Source organism: Aulonocara stuartgranti (assembly GCF_965226115.1).
Source record: "Aulonocara stuartgranti genome assembly, chromosome: 16".
Lineage (NCBI taxonomy): Eukaryota > Metazoa > Chordata > Actinopteri > Cichliformes > Cichlidae > Aulonocara > Aulonocara stuartgranti.
In genome coordinates this window covers 37,845,521-37,861,808 of record NC_138952.1, presented here as the reverse complement: position 1 = coordinate 37,861,808, position 16,288 = coordinate 37,845,521, and the positions used below count along the sequence as shown (strand labels likewise).

Here is a 16,288-nt window from a genome sequence, read left to right as displayed (position 1 = left end):
ATTTTATTTTCATCCCCTTGCACAAAGCTGTGAGCTCGTCACTGGAGGAACAAGGGAAGGTTAATGGCTGCACATGTACACACAGTGTGTGGTGTGTGTGTGTGTGTGTTCAACCCGTCTATGAAGATGCATATTTTAAATATCAACTCAACACATGAGATGGAAGCATAACCACATTATTAACCTTTCCACAGAGCAGACGTCTTCCTCCCCACACCTGCAGGTAGTGCTTGCTCATAGGGATCATCAACAAAGCACGTTGAAGCGACTCTTGCTGTAAACTGGCACCGTGTGAATTTATGTGGCTGAACTGAATCCACATTACTGAAACATTTATGTAAATTCTGAAAAACTGAATGTTTTAACATTGCGTGTTAATTCTTCACGAGGCAACTTTGTTACAACTTTGACATGCCCTGTATGTTAGTACATGTACTAACATACAGGGCAACTACTCACCAAATGAATTTCACTGTTGTGGATATAACGTCTTAACTGGTTCATTGTTAATTATAAACGGACTTATCCTTTACTTGTATTTATTAGAAATATTACAGGGAGTGCAGAATTATTAGGCAAGTTGTATTTTTGAGGAATAATTTTATTATTGAACAACAACCATGTTCTCAATGAACCCAAAAAACTCATTAATATCAAAGCTGAATGTTTTTGGAAGTAGTTTTTAGTTTGTTTTTAGTTTTAGCTATTTTAGGGGGATATCTGTGTGTGCAGGTGACTATTACTGTGCATAATTATTAGGCAACTTAACAAAAAACAAATATATACCCATTTCAATTATTTATTTTTACCAGTGAAACCAATATAACATCTCCACATTCACAAATATACATTTCTGACATTCAAAAACAAAACAAAAACAAATCAGCGACCAATATAGCCACCTTTCTTTGCAAGGACACTCAAAAGCCTGCCATCCATGGATTCTGTCAGTGTTTTGATCTGTTCACCATCAACATTGCGTGCAGCAGCAACCACAGCCTCCCAGACACTGTTCAGAGAGGTGTACTGTTTTCCCTCCTTGTAAATCTCACATTTGATGATGGACCACAGGTTCTCAATGGGGTTCAGATCAGGTGAACAAGGAGGCCATGTCATTAGTTCTTCTTCTTTTATACCCTTTCTTGCAGCCACGCTGTGGAGTACTTGGACGCGTGTGATGGAGCATTGTCCTGCATGAAAATCATGTTTTTCTTGAAGGATGCAGACTTCTTCCTGTACCACTGCTTGAAGAAGGTGTCTTCCAGAAACTGGCAGTAGGACTGGGAGTTGAGCTTGACTCTATCCTCAACCCGAAAAGGCCCCACAAGCTCATCTTTGATGATACCAGCCCAAACCAGTACTCCACCTCCACCTTGCTGGCGTCTGAGTGGGACTGGAGCTCTCTGCCCTTTACCAATCCAGCCACGGGCTCATCCATCTGGCCCATCAAGACTCACTCTCATTTCATCAGTCCATAAAACCTTAGAAAAACCAGTCTTGAGATATTTCTTGGCCCAGTCTTGACGTTTCAGCTTGTGTGTCTTGTTCAGTGGTGGTCGTCTTTCAGCCTTTCTTACCTTGGCCATGTCTCTGAGTATTGCACACCTTGTGCTTTTGGGCACTCCAGTGATGTTGCAGCTCTGAAATATGGCCAAACTGGTGGCAAGTGGCATCTTGGCAGCTGCACGCTTGACTTTTCTCAGTTCATGGGCAGTTATTTTGCGCCTTGGTTTTTCCACACGCTTCTTGCGACCCTGTTGACTATTTTGAATGAAACGCTTGATTGTTCGATGATCACGCTTCAGAAGCTTTGCAATTTTGAGACTGCTGCATCCCTCTGCAAGATATCTCACTATTTCTGACTTTTCTGAGCCTGTCAAGTCCTTCTTTTGACCCATTTTGCCAACGGAAAGGACGTTGCCTAATAATTATGCACACCTGATATAGGGTGTTGATGTCATTAGACCACACCCCTTCTCATTACAGAGATGCACATCACCTAATATGCTTAATTGGTAGTATCTATCTATCTATCTATCTATCTATCTATCTATCTATCTATCTACCTTTTTAATTAATTAATTAATTAATACAGAAAGTGAGCGAGAGATAGGTTCATATGGGCCCCCCTTTTCATTTGTGTCAGTTTCTTTCATTGAAGCTGGTTTTCAAAACCCACAGATTTGGTCTTTTTTCCATTTTGTTTTAATTTCTTAAAAGAATTAAAAAAATGTGTGAAAGTGAAACATGTGGACACACACACACACACACACACACACACACACACAGTTTACAGGTGAGTCTGCAGCAACATGTACACCCATATAAACACGTCCAACAAACATATCCAGTCTGAAAGTGTACATTTGCACATACAATGGATTTTTCACACACATGCGAGACAAACAAAACACACATGCAGTTAGTGGGTGAGGGAGAACTACAGACCACAGCAAGTCACACAGATGGGTGAAAGTGGATCACATCAAAAGTCTCTGTTTTGTGTTCTTTTTTGTTACTCTGCGAATAAAAGCTGACTGACAGCCAGTATCAGCTACAACAACAAAGTGCAGGTTTAGTTTCAGTGCCCACTGCTTCAAAAACAAAACAAACAAACAAAAGCAACTGTAACTGTGCGTGTGTGTGTGTGGGGACACGTGGGTATTCGTTTTCTATGGTTTCATAGCTTCACACAGGAAATGTTCCTACCTGACAGTCACTCACTTCTCTTTACTGAACATGGTGTTTGTTAGCACGTGGCAAATAGCTTTCACGTAGTGAGGACTGTGATAACCCCCCTCACACCTTACAGGAAACAAAATCTGTCCTCGTCACAGACCAGCATCAAACACGGGCAGCTTAGCTTCAGAGGACAGCAAGATGAGGCTGAGGGCTCTGTGGATGGTGGTGATGGTGTGCTTCAGTGATGGAGAAGGCACAGAATGCTCAGGTAAGACCAGTGAATTTGTGAAATAACTTCAGTTATTTGTATAAGTGAGTGTATTAATCAATGTGACGACTTTCAGAATGACAGAGCTGTCGCGTGTCGGATTCTTGTGCTTTTACTGACTTTGCAGTGGTTATAAAGCGAGTTTGTTATGGACACAAAATGTTCTTTCTTGTACTGCATACTGTGGGACACCAAATGAAATACTAATACATGGCTCACAAATAACTTTTAGTACACAACATGTACACTCTGAGAAACAGTAGAAAGTCAAATCTACACTGACATAAACCCTCACACGGGAAAGTTTGATAAGCTGGCTTGACTCGGAAAACTATGCAAACTGACGGGCTCAAAAAACGAGAAAAACTAAAGAGTGAGTTATTCTTTAGTGCAGCTCTTTGACTGGATACTGGATGAATCAGATGTGAGGTATATAACCTCAGAATGAATGACCTAGATGTCATATTCTGCCACACACAATCACAGGAACGCTGGTTTTTATAGCAGTAAAACTGTGAATAACTACACTTTTACACTGTGCTGCACCACAGAAAGAACAGCCCTGAAAATGAGACAATATCTCTGGGCGACGTTGCCTTTTTAATTTGAGAGTTCAGAGGAGAATGGCCAGACATGTTCCAGCTATTTAAAGCAGAAACCTGCCTGAGAAGACGAAACCATCCACAGAGCAGACATGGAGACAAAAGGTACCTAAGAAAACTACAATCAGCACAGCAGGGCGAGGGACTAAAGCACAAACAGATAAACATATGAACACAAATCCTTTCTTAAAACAAAGACAGTCCAGAATACAAAACTAGAGATACTAGCAATAAAGAAGAGTAAACCGAGAACACCATGACTGTGAATGATCCAACAGTTACTTTATTGTTTCATACAACACAAAGAGAAACTGTTGCAAAGCTCTTAGTAATAAACAGAAGCTTCTTCTTTTATGGTCACAAAAGTGTGACAAATCATAAACACTTAAAAAAAAAAAAATAATGATGATAATAGTAGTAATTTAAAAGACTGTGAGTTTAAATTTTCTGAGACAGTGTTTGTTCATACACAGTGTCAGCAGCACTTAAAGAAAGAACAAATTCAGATTTGAAAACATGGATCAATCAGTGATTCCTGCACAGTTTATGCACTGATATGTATGTACACTGTAAAAATGACTCAAATGGCCTTCACATGGGAATATGGACCAAAATCTCCAAGGACTGTTTCCAGCAGCTTGTTGAATCAAGTCAAAAGGGTCCAACCAGTGCTAATGAAGCGTCCCTGAGAAACTGGCTGCTGAGTGATCCCAGTACAAGATTTTAAGGAGACAATCTGTGTTTGGACAAATAAAGAAAACAAAAGGATTATACTCGTAGGTTTCAGTCAAAGAGCCTTTTCACACATTCTGACACATTTCATTCAGTGTGTTGTGTCAGTGGTGCTTCAATTTTCTGGTTTCTTACCTTCCTGGTTTTGATTGCCCTTTCCATGCTGGGCTGTCTGGTTTCTTCCAACAGTATAAAGACACTGAGGTTAACACCGTGCATAGAAGCTCCATGTGCCATCATATTTAGGTTAAAAACAGTCATGAGAGGATCAAGTCTGATGTCCAGGAACACTCACAGTTTAAAAGAAAATACAGCGGTTTGAAAAGTGTGTTAGGGGTACAGCAGCACGACACTCTCTAGTTAACCCTGGTTTTCCTAAAACGTAACCTGGATCATATTTTACTTGTTGACTGAAAAATTGTAAACTGGGGAATTCCAGGTAAGAAGCTGAAAATGTTTTGGTTCATGTTTCAGTTCTTCTTTGACAACAACTGACAGAAATCCCAGTTCGACCACAGATCAGAGCGTGCCTGCAGGGATGGGATTTGAGCCTGGAGTGGCAAACCTGAGCTGGACATCAGAGTTGTGTCAGAGCAGCATGTTCCAGCAAGTTTGCAGAACCAGTGATGATACTACAGGTTGTGTCAATGACATCAAACAAGGGCAGGCTGAATGCGCTGTTTTGTTCATTTTCATTCTAGGAGTTTTATTTCTCCACCAGTAGGGAACAAAAACACTCCTTTAAATCTGTGAAGTGACCACTGATCTGTTACTAGTGTCAAAGTTGGGAGATAAAGCAGCCCTGACCAGGCTGCACCTTTTGCTGGATTGAAGCACTGTTGTGGCTCATCTTGAACACTGGGGTGTCTTTAAGGACACTGATGCAGCCTTATCTTTAGGCTAGGACCTCCCCTGTGTGTGTTGCTATAATTCACTGTACCTACATTAGTAACCTGCTGTTCTCTGGTTGTTGTTGCCAGTATACAGCTGTTTACTCGTGGGGTGTGTACATTTGCACACAGTAGAGCTGTGTCAGTGAGAGCTGTGCCTAAAAGTGCTTCATAAATATTTTGACTGACTTACTATTTGTTTTGTATTCATACTAACTTTGAGCAGAACATTGAACAAAAGCAGAGAAAAGTGCAACAGTTCACGTTGGCATGGGTTACAACATTGTCGGGGTTGGGTGAGAAAAATGTACTGCTTACATGTATTCAGGTTTCACAGTCTTCCAGGTCCTGGGAGCACGCACATTATGCTTGTACATTACAACGCTGAGCATTGCTGTTTGTCCATTATGACAGGTAGCCTCTGCACAACCTCATCCTTTGTTGCTTGGACTCTGTTTTTGTCCATCAGGTGGACCTGTCATCTCAGTGACCGAATCCAGTAAAGTGATGTTTCCATGTCCACGTATCCAAGCCTCAGAGATGAAATATCAGCTAATCTTCAATGACAAACCCATCAGTAAAGTCAGCCTGGATAAGGTCAGTGTGTGAGCTTGTAGCTTTCTTTAGCTGTTTCCTTACTAAGGACATTCATTAAAAACCTTTCAGTATAGATTTTTGTATCATTCAAATATGTTGAATTTCTGTGTCATAGGCGCTGGAGCACATGCAGCACACCTAGCCAGTATGCACCACAGTAATGTAAACAGTTTATGTTGAAGTCATAGTATTCATTTATGTCTCAGAGAAAACTTTGATGAAATGAAAGTCAGATTGCAAGAACTGCTGATCTCTGCCACACGGGAAAACCACAGTGTCTCCTCTGCACTGCACTGAGATCCCATGCAAGTTGGGGTTTCTATTTGTTCACAGTGTGCAGTATCACAATGCAGATGCACTGAATTTTGAAAGCTGTGAGCAATCAAGGCCGTGACATCGACATGTGATGGCAAGCTGACAATTAAAATTGCTGCATGGACCTCTATATCTATTTTTGTGAGGTATTACGCATCTTTGTGCGGAACATCTTTGGTCCCCGTCGTCGTCCCCTGTCTTCAAAAAGACACTTTGTCATTTGAAGCTTTGATGACAGAAATCGAGAGCTCTGTCTGAGACTTCAAAATGTCCCATAGGTGTATGAGCGGAGTTGAGATCTGGGGACTGTGATGGCCTTAGCATAGGAACATCATCACAATCTTTGTTGTCACTGTGTTTTAAGAACAATGACAACTGTATGCAAACCGTTCAGTGCAAGTGAAAAGAATCAAAATCAGAAATACTTTATTAACCCCGAAAGAAATGATGGGAAGGACAAACTGAGGAGGGAGAAGCTGTACCTGTGTTGGGTTACTGTTTCATGTTGAGTCAAAGGCTCTTGGTGACATCATACGTCAGGATATGGATGAAACAGTAATCAGTGGCTGTTGGTATAATATTCCTTTAACTAAATGTCAGGCTGACTTCTTTAGAAAGCTGTATTACAGTTTCACTGACTGTTAAACCAATTTATGTGGTTGCTTCAGATCATACCTCCCCCACAGACCCCCAAACCACATATGAACTTCAAATTCAACTGATTGATGTAAAAATTCATGCAAAAGATCCACAACAGTATGTGCAGAAAGACATTTAAGTAATGTTTTACATTAAATTAAATTTTATTTCATTAATGTAGTGTCACAATATTATATATGTATATATATATATATATATATATATATATATATATATATATATATATATATATGTGTGTGTGTGTGTGTGTGTGTGTGTGTGTGTGTGTGTGTGTGTGTGTGTGTGTTGTGCATAGCATTATATACATATTGTGAATATACAATGTCTTTTCAGTGTTTTCCTTGTTTTCTGAAGTGTAGTTTTTATTTTTTCAGGTAACTCACATTTTAGTTTGAGTTATTTGTCTTTAGTGTGGCTGAACATTATCACCTTTCTTCTTCTGTAAGCACGATAAAGGTCAAGTATAGAAACTGCCACCCGTGATCAACAGCAAAATCCCTGTAAATAGCACTTTAAGCAACATTACTATACTTGTTGCAGTCAGTTGGTCAGTATTCATAAATCAGTGTTATGTATGTTATGTATATTTTTAAGACATACACATAAACACATGTAACTTATTTTTAATTTCTAAATGTAACGTCTCTCCTATAATCAGGATGTGCATGACTGGCATGATTGTATCATTTCACCACACACAAAAAGATAATACTGACGTCACTGAGCTCTGTGTCACACACTTTCAGACTATATATATAAATTCAAATTCAAATTCAAATTTTATTTGTCACGTACACAGTCATACACAGTACGATATGTAGTGAAATGCTTGGACAACTGCTCGTGACCTAAAGAAAACAAAAAAGGAAAAGGCTATGAATAAGATAGGAAATAAATATGAAAAATTAAAAAGGGTAAATTTAACTAGGAAGGAATAGAATATAAATTAAGGTTAAAAATGAAATAACTGTACAACACAAATTAGAATGAAGGGTAAATTTAACTGGGAAGAATAAGATAAAGATAAATATATAAATTAAAGTTGAAAATAAAATAACTGTACAACAAAATACACAATACACAATATAGAACTATATAAGAATGTATGAAGAAATCTAAATATAAATAAATATATACACAATAACAGCAGCTGTACAAGTATTAACCGGAAATGAAGAATATAGTGACCAGTGTTGTGCAAAACCAAAGTCCAGAAAGTCCAGTGTGTGTGTAAGAACTGTATGTGTGGGTCAGTGCTGTGTGGTGGTGTGATTATATATATATATATACTTAATGCATACTGCAGTAATTATTGATTACTCTTTCCTCTTGTATTTTCTCTAATATTTTGGAAAAAGCCTGTGTAAAGCCGGGTAAATGAGACATGTGTGGTAGATGAGTTTACTGAAGTCAGCCATCCAAGGCAACGGACAGAGCACAAGAGTGGTGAAGAGGAGGCAGGGTGACAGAACAATAGTAGCAAGAGTGAAAGGGGAGGTTTACCAGATGTTAGTGAGAGCTTTGATGTATGGTTTGGAGATGGGGGCATTGACAAAAGAGACAGGATACTGGACTGGAAGTGGCAGAGTTTTCAAGATTTTCACTGGGAGAGTCCAGAATGACAGGATTAGAAATGAGAACATCAGAGGTTCAGGTTGAGCAGTTTGGAGAGGCGAGGCTGAGATGGTGTGGACATGTGCAGTCTGAGCACATGACAACCATCTATGTTTAACCCATGTGTGAACCTAATGAGCTCTGCTTCTTTCAAACTTGCTCCTTTGAATTAAACATATAAAAAAGCTCTATAACTCAATGTTATGAGCCATATTAAAATGATAAAAGCAGTTAATCTGAACAATAGTTCAAATAAATCAACTCAGAGAAAGACGGAGTCACAGAAACAGCGTAGATAAGAAAAGTTAATATTTTATTTTTAGTTAATAAAGTACGTGCTCTATTTCAATCAGTGTGAACATTCAGAGGCATCCATGCATGAGCTGATTGTGTGCTGCTGACTGGGTCTGTGGGGCAACAGTCTAAACATGGCTGACGAGGCTCCCGCTCTATGGCCACCTCGTCTGGTGGATTACAGTAACGCCTTACAAGTAACGCGTTACTGTAATCCAATTACTTTTTTCAAGTAACGAGTAAAGTAAGGGATTACTATTGCAAAAAAGGTAATTAGATCACTGTTACTTTCCCGTAAGCACACTGCGTTACTAAAACCGTGATTTTTCTGCGAGAATGTCTCACGACAGTGACGTAAGCGAGTGCGACGTTCGTGACAACAGCTGTGTGCAGATCAACAATGGATCACATATCGAGTGCAGAGAGAGTATGAGCGTGCAGCGTTTAAAGCGTGGAAGTACTGACCTTACTTTGAGTTTGATTCCATAAAAAGGGACAAAAACATTAGTGTCCGCTGTGCGTGGGAAGAAAACTTCTTTTTACAGCGAAAAAACCCCTAAACGCCCGAGAAAGCACCAAATACGCTGCCGCTGGAATGTGACATTCACAGAGAAACTGCCGTATCCTTCCACTGACCGCCGCGGCACACCTGCCCCAGGGCAAACCTCCGCCTGCCCCACTCCTGCTCTACAGGTGAAAATAGAGCAACAGGACCGCTGAGTCTTTGACTTTTTTATTTGTTTTCTGCTGTTTTACTTGCGTCTATTTAAAAGACTGAGTGTAAACACAAAACACTACTTTATCTTATGAGCTGGAATGTGCAGAAAATAGGTTTAGATGTTAAACAAATTTCTTCCAGTCAGAGAATGTTGCAGATAATTAAATCTTTGCTTGATGCATAAAGTTTTAAAGTTTAAAAAGAGACGTTTTCATTTGATTACATTCTGTATGATGGATTATGCAGAAAAAGTAGAATTGGGCTGAAAGATCCAAGACGTCATTACCTATTTAGGGGATAAATCATGTTTTAAAAAGTAACTAAGTAACTAATTACTTTTGAAAATAAGTGATCAGTAAAGAAACAGGATTACTTTTTTCGGGAGGTAATCAGTAATTAGTTACTGATTACTTTTTTCAAGTAACTTGACCAACACTGCCGGTGGGACACTGGAAAATCCGAAACCGAAAAATCATCTCCTGGACGTGCCTCGGGGTCTCCATGTGGTAGGACATGCCTGAGACATCTCTCCTCGGCCTGAGTGACATCCCAGCCAGATGCCGGAAACACCTGGACTCACTCCATTCAATGAATTCAGTTGAAATGATGGTGAATGATTGCTTGTTTTCTTTATACAGAACCACACTGCACAGTTTGAAGTCACAGTGAGTGAGAGTGGGGTGTATTCCTGCATCACTGAGAAGATTTATCCTCCACCATACAAACAGAGCTGTCAGAGAATCCAAGTCAATGTGACCGGTAAAACACGTACACACAAACTCATTAAGAAAACCATTGCTTTCCATTCTGTGTGTGAGATCATGAATTGTCTGATTGTCTCTATGTTTGTATGTCTTAGTCTGTGTGTTACCCAGGTGTCTCTTCTCTGTCCTTTTACCTCATGTATGTCCAAGTCCTCAGTTTTCCTCGGTGTCGTGCGAGCGCCTGATGCTGTGCGCTCTGTTTGTTCCATGTCTAGTTTCTTATATGACCGAGTTTGCTGCGTTCGGGTGCACCTCCCACCTACCTACATGCCAAATAGTGACATTAAGTGCAAAAAACAGTAAAAATGAATCCAGCAGTTATGAACCTGGTAATTCAATAATTTATCTGTTCTGTTTATTTTCTACATACAACCGCATAGAATTATGTGAGGTAAGACTGAATCCAAAAACTTTTAAATTCCTCTTGCAGAGTCTCACAAAGCTTAAAACAAAAACAAGTGCTGGTGAGTTGCAGCCTCCTGGAGTCTGGTTACGCTCTTTGCACATCACAGACTCAGATAAAGAGACTTTTCACACTCAGTCTTTGACTCCCTGCTTAATTAGGTTATTCGATCATAGTTATGCAGAGTCCCTGCAGCTGGTAGGACCACATGTATGTCTGTGTGGTCAGAAGATTGAAAGTCCCTGCAAACAGTATTGAGGACAGCAGAGGGTCTTCCCCACATCCAGGTCACTGCACAGGAACACTGTCTGAGCAGAACAAATACATTACAAAGTCTCTTCTCCCCGCTGACGAGGCTCTAAAGGTTCACAGCGGGTAAAATAAATATGAAACATGTCACCAGTTTTAAGTACATATATTTCTAAAGGTGCTAATTTAATGCTAACTTTGAATTCTGACCAGATCTGCAGTCCACACAAACCAACAAATGAAACCACAGATGCTCACAAATGAGATTATGAGGAATAATCATAAATGACATTGAAAAAGTATTGAACACATGCAGAAAGGGAGGTGTGAAAGGCACGGGATGTCACGACAGCTGAAATCAGTCATGTGGGGAGGGGAGTGGGGTAAGCAGCCCTGCTACTCACTGCTGCTCCCCACCAGTTGTTGTTGCTTCCTAAAATACTGAAGGGTCCAGTGAGCATTGTTGGGGCCATAATCTGCAAGTGGAAAGAACATAATTTCACCATAAACTGGCCACAACCAGACAGATTTCAGACAGAATGAACAGCATGATCAGGAGAGCCAAGGAGCATCTGACCTGGGATCAGCAGGTATGATCGTTTCAAAGAAAACATGAACTGAAGAAGCTTCTCGGATGAGAGGTGAAACGTCTTCAAGCAACTTAAAGAAGTCCAGACGCTTTTCTTTGCAAGCTCCTTTGAAAACAATAAGTAATGCACTCAGCCGCCCATATTCAGACTCTAATGCTGTAAAAACAAACATGTTAAAGTGAATTTAAAGTTTGCTGAACAACATTTAGACAAGCCTGTGCAATACTGGGAAATATAGTCGTGTCAGATGAGACTAAAACTGGAAAACTCTTTGGATGCCATCATGCATGCCATGTTTGGAGGTCACAAAGTACCCCAAAACACCACACCAACAGTGAGGTTTAGGTGGGGACATCAAGGAAGGATTTCAGAGGTACTTTTCCCACATGAATGTGAAATATAATATATAATGATAATAATATAAACTGTACTCTTATGGAATTTCAGATGGGAAGAATTGGACATCAATCAACGACAGCATCATACCTGTTAAGGACTGTCCATGCAATCCTCCATTAATCCCAGAGGTGGTGATGTGGGCGGGATCTTGTGCTTTATTAGTCTACAGCCTGACAATCACCTGCATAACCATTGCTATATGGGTAAGAATAAGAAGATGGATTTCACTCATTTGTCCACATAAAAGTAGCCAAAGCAGGTAAAAGGATCAAAATGGGGTAACCATGGAGATACCTTTGTACACAGACGCCTCCTGGGCCTGCTTCTCTTGATCAGTGTTAGTGAAAGTAGAAAACATATGACACAAAATAGAAATGGTCAAAGTTATATGTGACTGACAGTAGAAAACATGGTGAGGTTATCCATGTTACTGGATCAGGAATTCACTTCAGAAAGATGGTTTCTGCCTTTTTATGTCATTCTTATCACTGATCTGGGTTCAGGGGGTTACTTTCCTCACAAGTTTCTTTCATATCATTAATTCAATATTTTAAAACCAAATTGCCACATCATGTCCGACAGCTTTATGTCACAGCTGGAGTCACGAGAAACTTCATAAACTGCAGACGACATTAGGGATGAAAATTAGACACAGTTTACTGTCCATATGTGTCTGATTGAAAGATGAGGAGAGAGCTGTAGTGCAGTGGACTGGGCTAATGAGGGAACTGAGGCATCATCTTTCTTTTCTCTGTAAGCTAAATTTGTGGATTGTAAGCTATAATTTAACATTCTCAGCTCAGCAGTTGTGAGTTGTCTGGGGAAAGAGCATGTTCAATTTTAGAAAAATCTCAGTATACATGAATACAAATCACTCTATTGGGCTTGAATGCAAAATTCAGTGGTGTAGGACAGATATTAGTTCTTATGAGCATCATTCTGTAAGAGCCATTAGCTGAACCGTTCCTCAGCTCCTGTGCAGAGGTCAAATCCTAAAATATCTGCAAACGACACCGTGTCTCTCTGCACATGTTTGCAGGCAGTAATATTCAAAATAGCGAGCTCATCAGCTTTAACTCATCAACGGTAGAGGTAATGAAGAAGAAACCAGATGCATTACCAAGAAGACGGAAAGCTTTCTCACTGGGTTTTTAGCAGACGTAGCTGATTTTATCAGTTCAGACATTTTCAGCTGATATCAGTTTGTAGATGCTAACCCACTGAAATATGACTGAGATAGCTGAAGCTTGCAAAACAACTAAACCAAAGCAGTTTTTATGCGGTTGAGTGTTTTTGTATAGCACACTCAGTGTGAGATAACCCACCCCCTTCTTCCTAGTGTAAAAACAGCACTTGAAGCCTCGATGTGAGGATTTCTGTCATTTCCATTTGGTCACAAAAAACGGTCATGATGAAACTGCACACTGATGAGACGGACAGCATGTAGCTCTAGGTGCACACCAAAGACAACCCTCCACTTTCAAACATAATATTAATAATATTTACGAGCAGACATGACCCAGATCGAGTGACTGAAGCTCAGCAGGAAAGTGTTTACAGAGGTCAGCTGTTCCTCCACAGGACTGGAAGTCTGTTTGCAACCACAGCTACGGCCACCTGGTGGCCTTCAGATAGAATGCAGCTTTAAGCCACTTCACTGACTTCATTTTTCCAAATCAGGACCTACATCCATGTTTTATACTGTCTATGATTTCTGCTAACAGTGTGTAATTTGTGTATAATAATTAGGAGTCATGCAGTAAATAAGAGCCATTCATATCAAAGTAACCACAGAGGGTAGGTGTGTCTATACGCTTTTTAAGGTACACCTGTTAAGCTGCCTGTTGATGCAAATATCTAATAAGCCACACATGGCAGCAACTCTGTGTATAGTGTGCTGTATTCATCTAAAAACACACAACAACAATGTGTCTGTCGGTTTTGTGTTCCTTAGAAAAAGCAGAAGAAAGAAGAGATGGAAAGTGTTGTGTATGAAAACACCAGACCCAGGAAATCTCCCAAACCTTAACTGCTGCTTATGGCAATCATCCATAAATATCACGAGTATTAAACCTAGGAATGCTGCCAACACCATTTAGTACAAGTCAGAGGACTACTGCGTAGGTATGGAAAAGATTCACCTGTTGGGGTCTTTACCAAGTTGTTTTTTGATGTTGTTTGTATGTTTTCTGATGGTTAGTCTAAACGGCGTGGACATGCACAGCACATTTAATGGTATGTCTGGATTTCAGGCATTTGTTTTATGGTTGGTGCTTCGTAGGATTAGGATTAGCACACGTGATGAGTTAGGCTTACCTAACACCATCACAAGGCTGTTTGTCTAAACCTTTCAATTTTTACAATTACCAAAAGGAAAAACAGTATAGACAGATAATAGTAGAATTATTGTTAATTATTCTTATTTAAACTTGTTGATATTAACCAGGTCACTGATGACCCATCCAGGGTAAGGGAGCAGAATCTGGGCTTAGAATCCCCATCTTTCTGTAGGACATTCATCCACCACCCAAAGGCCAAAAACTTTAATGGAAACAACAGTAATGACATTTACTTAATCCAAGATGTAACATGTTCTGGTCCTGGAAGATTTGCCTGTTTAGCATGTACTCAAAGCAAAGTCCAACTCTGGATGACTCTGTGGGTGTCAACTGAAAATACTACATGTATACTGAGAAACCATCAGTTAGACACATTACTTATGTAGCAATGTCAACAGACTTTCAGACAAAGAATTGGGGAAATAAAATATTTCAATACACAAAACTTAACACAAAAAGAAAATATAAATAAACAAATTTGTCAAACTGTTCTGACTTCAAAGCACTTTCAGCCTTTAGATCAGTTCACTGTAGCTTGAACCCTAGAAACCCTAGAAAGTCCCAGAACAGAAGAAGTGCACACTGAAAATGTATGTAAGAGTGTAAGTGTATGTAAGTGTGTAAATGTATGTAAGAGTGTAAGTGTATGTAAGTGTGTAAATGTATGTAAGAGTGTAAGTGTATGTAAGAGTGATCCTTTAGCTTTGCTTTGCTTAATATGTGGCTAAGTGCAACCCTGAGTGGTTCAGCAGAGCACTGGTGGTTGTTAAAAGTTAAAATATTTAAGAACAGTTTAAAACATTTTGTTTGATCTTTACTTTTTTCTTATGTATTATTATTATTATTATTATTATTATTATTATTATTATTATTATTGTTGTTGTTGTATTACTTGTTTAATTAATGATAAAGTCTGTCCCACTACTGTGAAGTATATGTACATTACATGTTGCACAGTAAACACCTTTGCTATAAACATGAGATGTTTTAAAATAGAAAAAATCATGTGTATTTTTAGAACATTTTGCCATTATGTAATGACTGTGTTCACTTCTGGGACTGATGTGCTGAAAATCTATTTCCTTCTCTTGTTTGGTTGATATATGAGTAATTTTCCTTCATATTCAGCTACATTATGCTGTCGTGAGTTCAGAGATGCCTCACGCGTGTGTGGATTTACTCAGAAGTGACTGTATCTTTTTTCTTTGATGAAGATGACAAATGTCTTATTACTCAGAATAAGTGCGCTCATGGCTCTGCAGGAAACCGACACGTCTCAAGTCTCAATATAATCTTGCATATTTTTCTCGTCACTCACTAACATTTAAATGTTATTAATTCATTTATTTTTTAGTTTGTCTCTGTTGAAAATAAATGAATGAATCATTCCTATGAGCAAGACAAGATGCAGCTGGACTCTGAGCTTTAGTTAAGTGGAAGCAACAAAAAGTCTGAGAACACCAGGAAAGATTTACAGCACTTATTTTGAATTTCATAAAACATATTTTTATTATGAATGATTAAAGATGGATATGTCCAAAATACATGTCATGATGAGCTCAGAGCCTGTCAGTCAGTCAGCCGGGTCATGTTTTTACGAGTTTTCACACTAGTTTCACTCGAAAGTTAGCAACAAAGGCTAACCGTGTCATAGAGATACAACAGACTGAAGTCTGAGATGTAGTTTTTAAATGTGAGGTGTTAAAAAAACCCAGACTGTGTTATATCGGCTTACTTAAGTGGATGTGGGCTGACTTTGTACATTTGTTTATTTACAGATAACTTGGTTAGATGGTGTTGACCCTTAGTGACATTATGGGATGTAGTTTATCAGCCTGTGTCAGTGTATCTACTGGGAATGTGATCAAATTAATACTGTCATATGTTCAGAGTCTTGTTACATTTGGCTGTTAGAATAGATTCAGACAGAACTGAGAGTAAAAAAGCAGCAAATAGTCAGCCTTGAAAAAAATGGGCTAAATGAGTAATTGCAGTAAAAAACTGTATCATATTCATCAACAACATCTTGGCAGTATTACTGTATATTATTTATACCAATCCATAATGACCGACTGCACACATGTAACGTCTGAGAGAGCAGACACCTGCCACAGTGGACACTGTGGACAACAAAGGAAACGGTGACATACTCTTCATCATTACACAATTACA

General features: G+C 39.2%; 1 protein-coding gene across 1 annotated transcript; it reads left to right on the top strand.

The window, feature by feature from the left end:
• The first annotated feature begins 2,727 nt into the window (after window positions 1-2,727).
• LOC309690703 (uncharacterized protein) lies at window positions 2,728-15,574 on the top strand. Its single transcript, XM_082507980.1, has 5 exons — window positions 2,728-2,950; window positions 5,644-5,771; window positions 10,011-10,131; window positions 11,826-11,980; window positions 13,732-15,574. The coding sequence occupies exons 1-5, from the start codon at window positions 2,881-2,883 to the stop codon at window positions 13,804-13,806; spliced, it is 549 nt and encodes a 182-aa protein (XP_082364106.1). The 5' UTR covers window positions 2,728-2,880; the 3' UTR covers window positions 13,807-15,574.
• The last annotated feature ends 714 nt before the right edge of the window (window positions 15,575-16,288 follow it).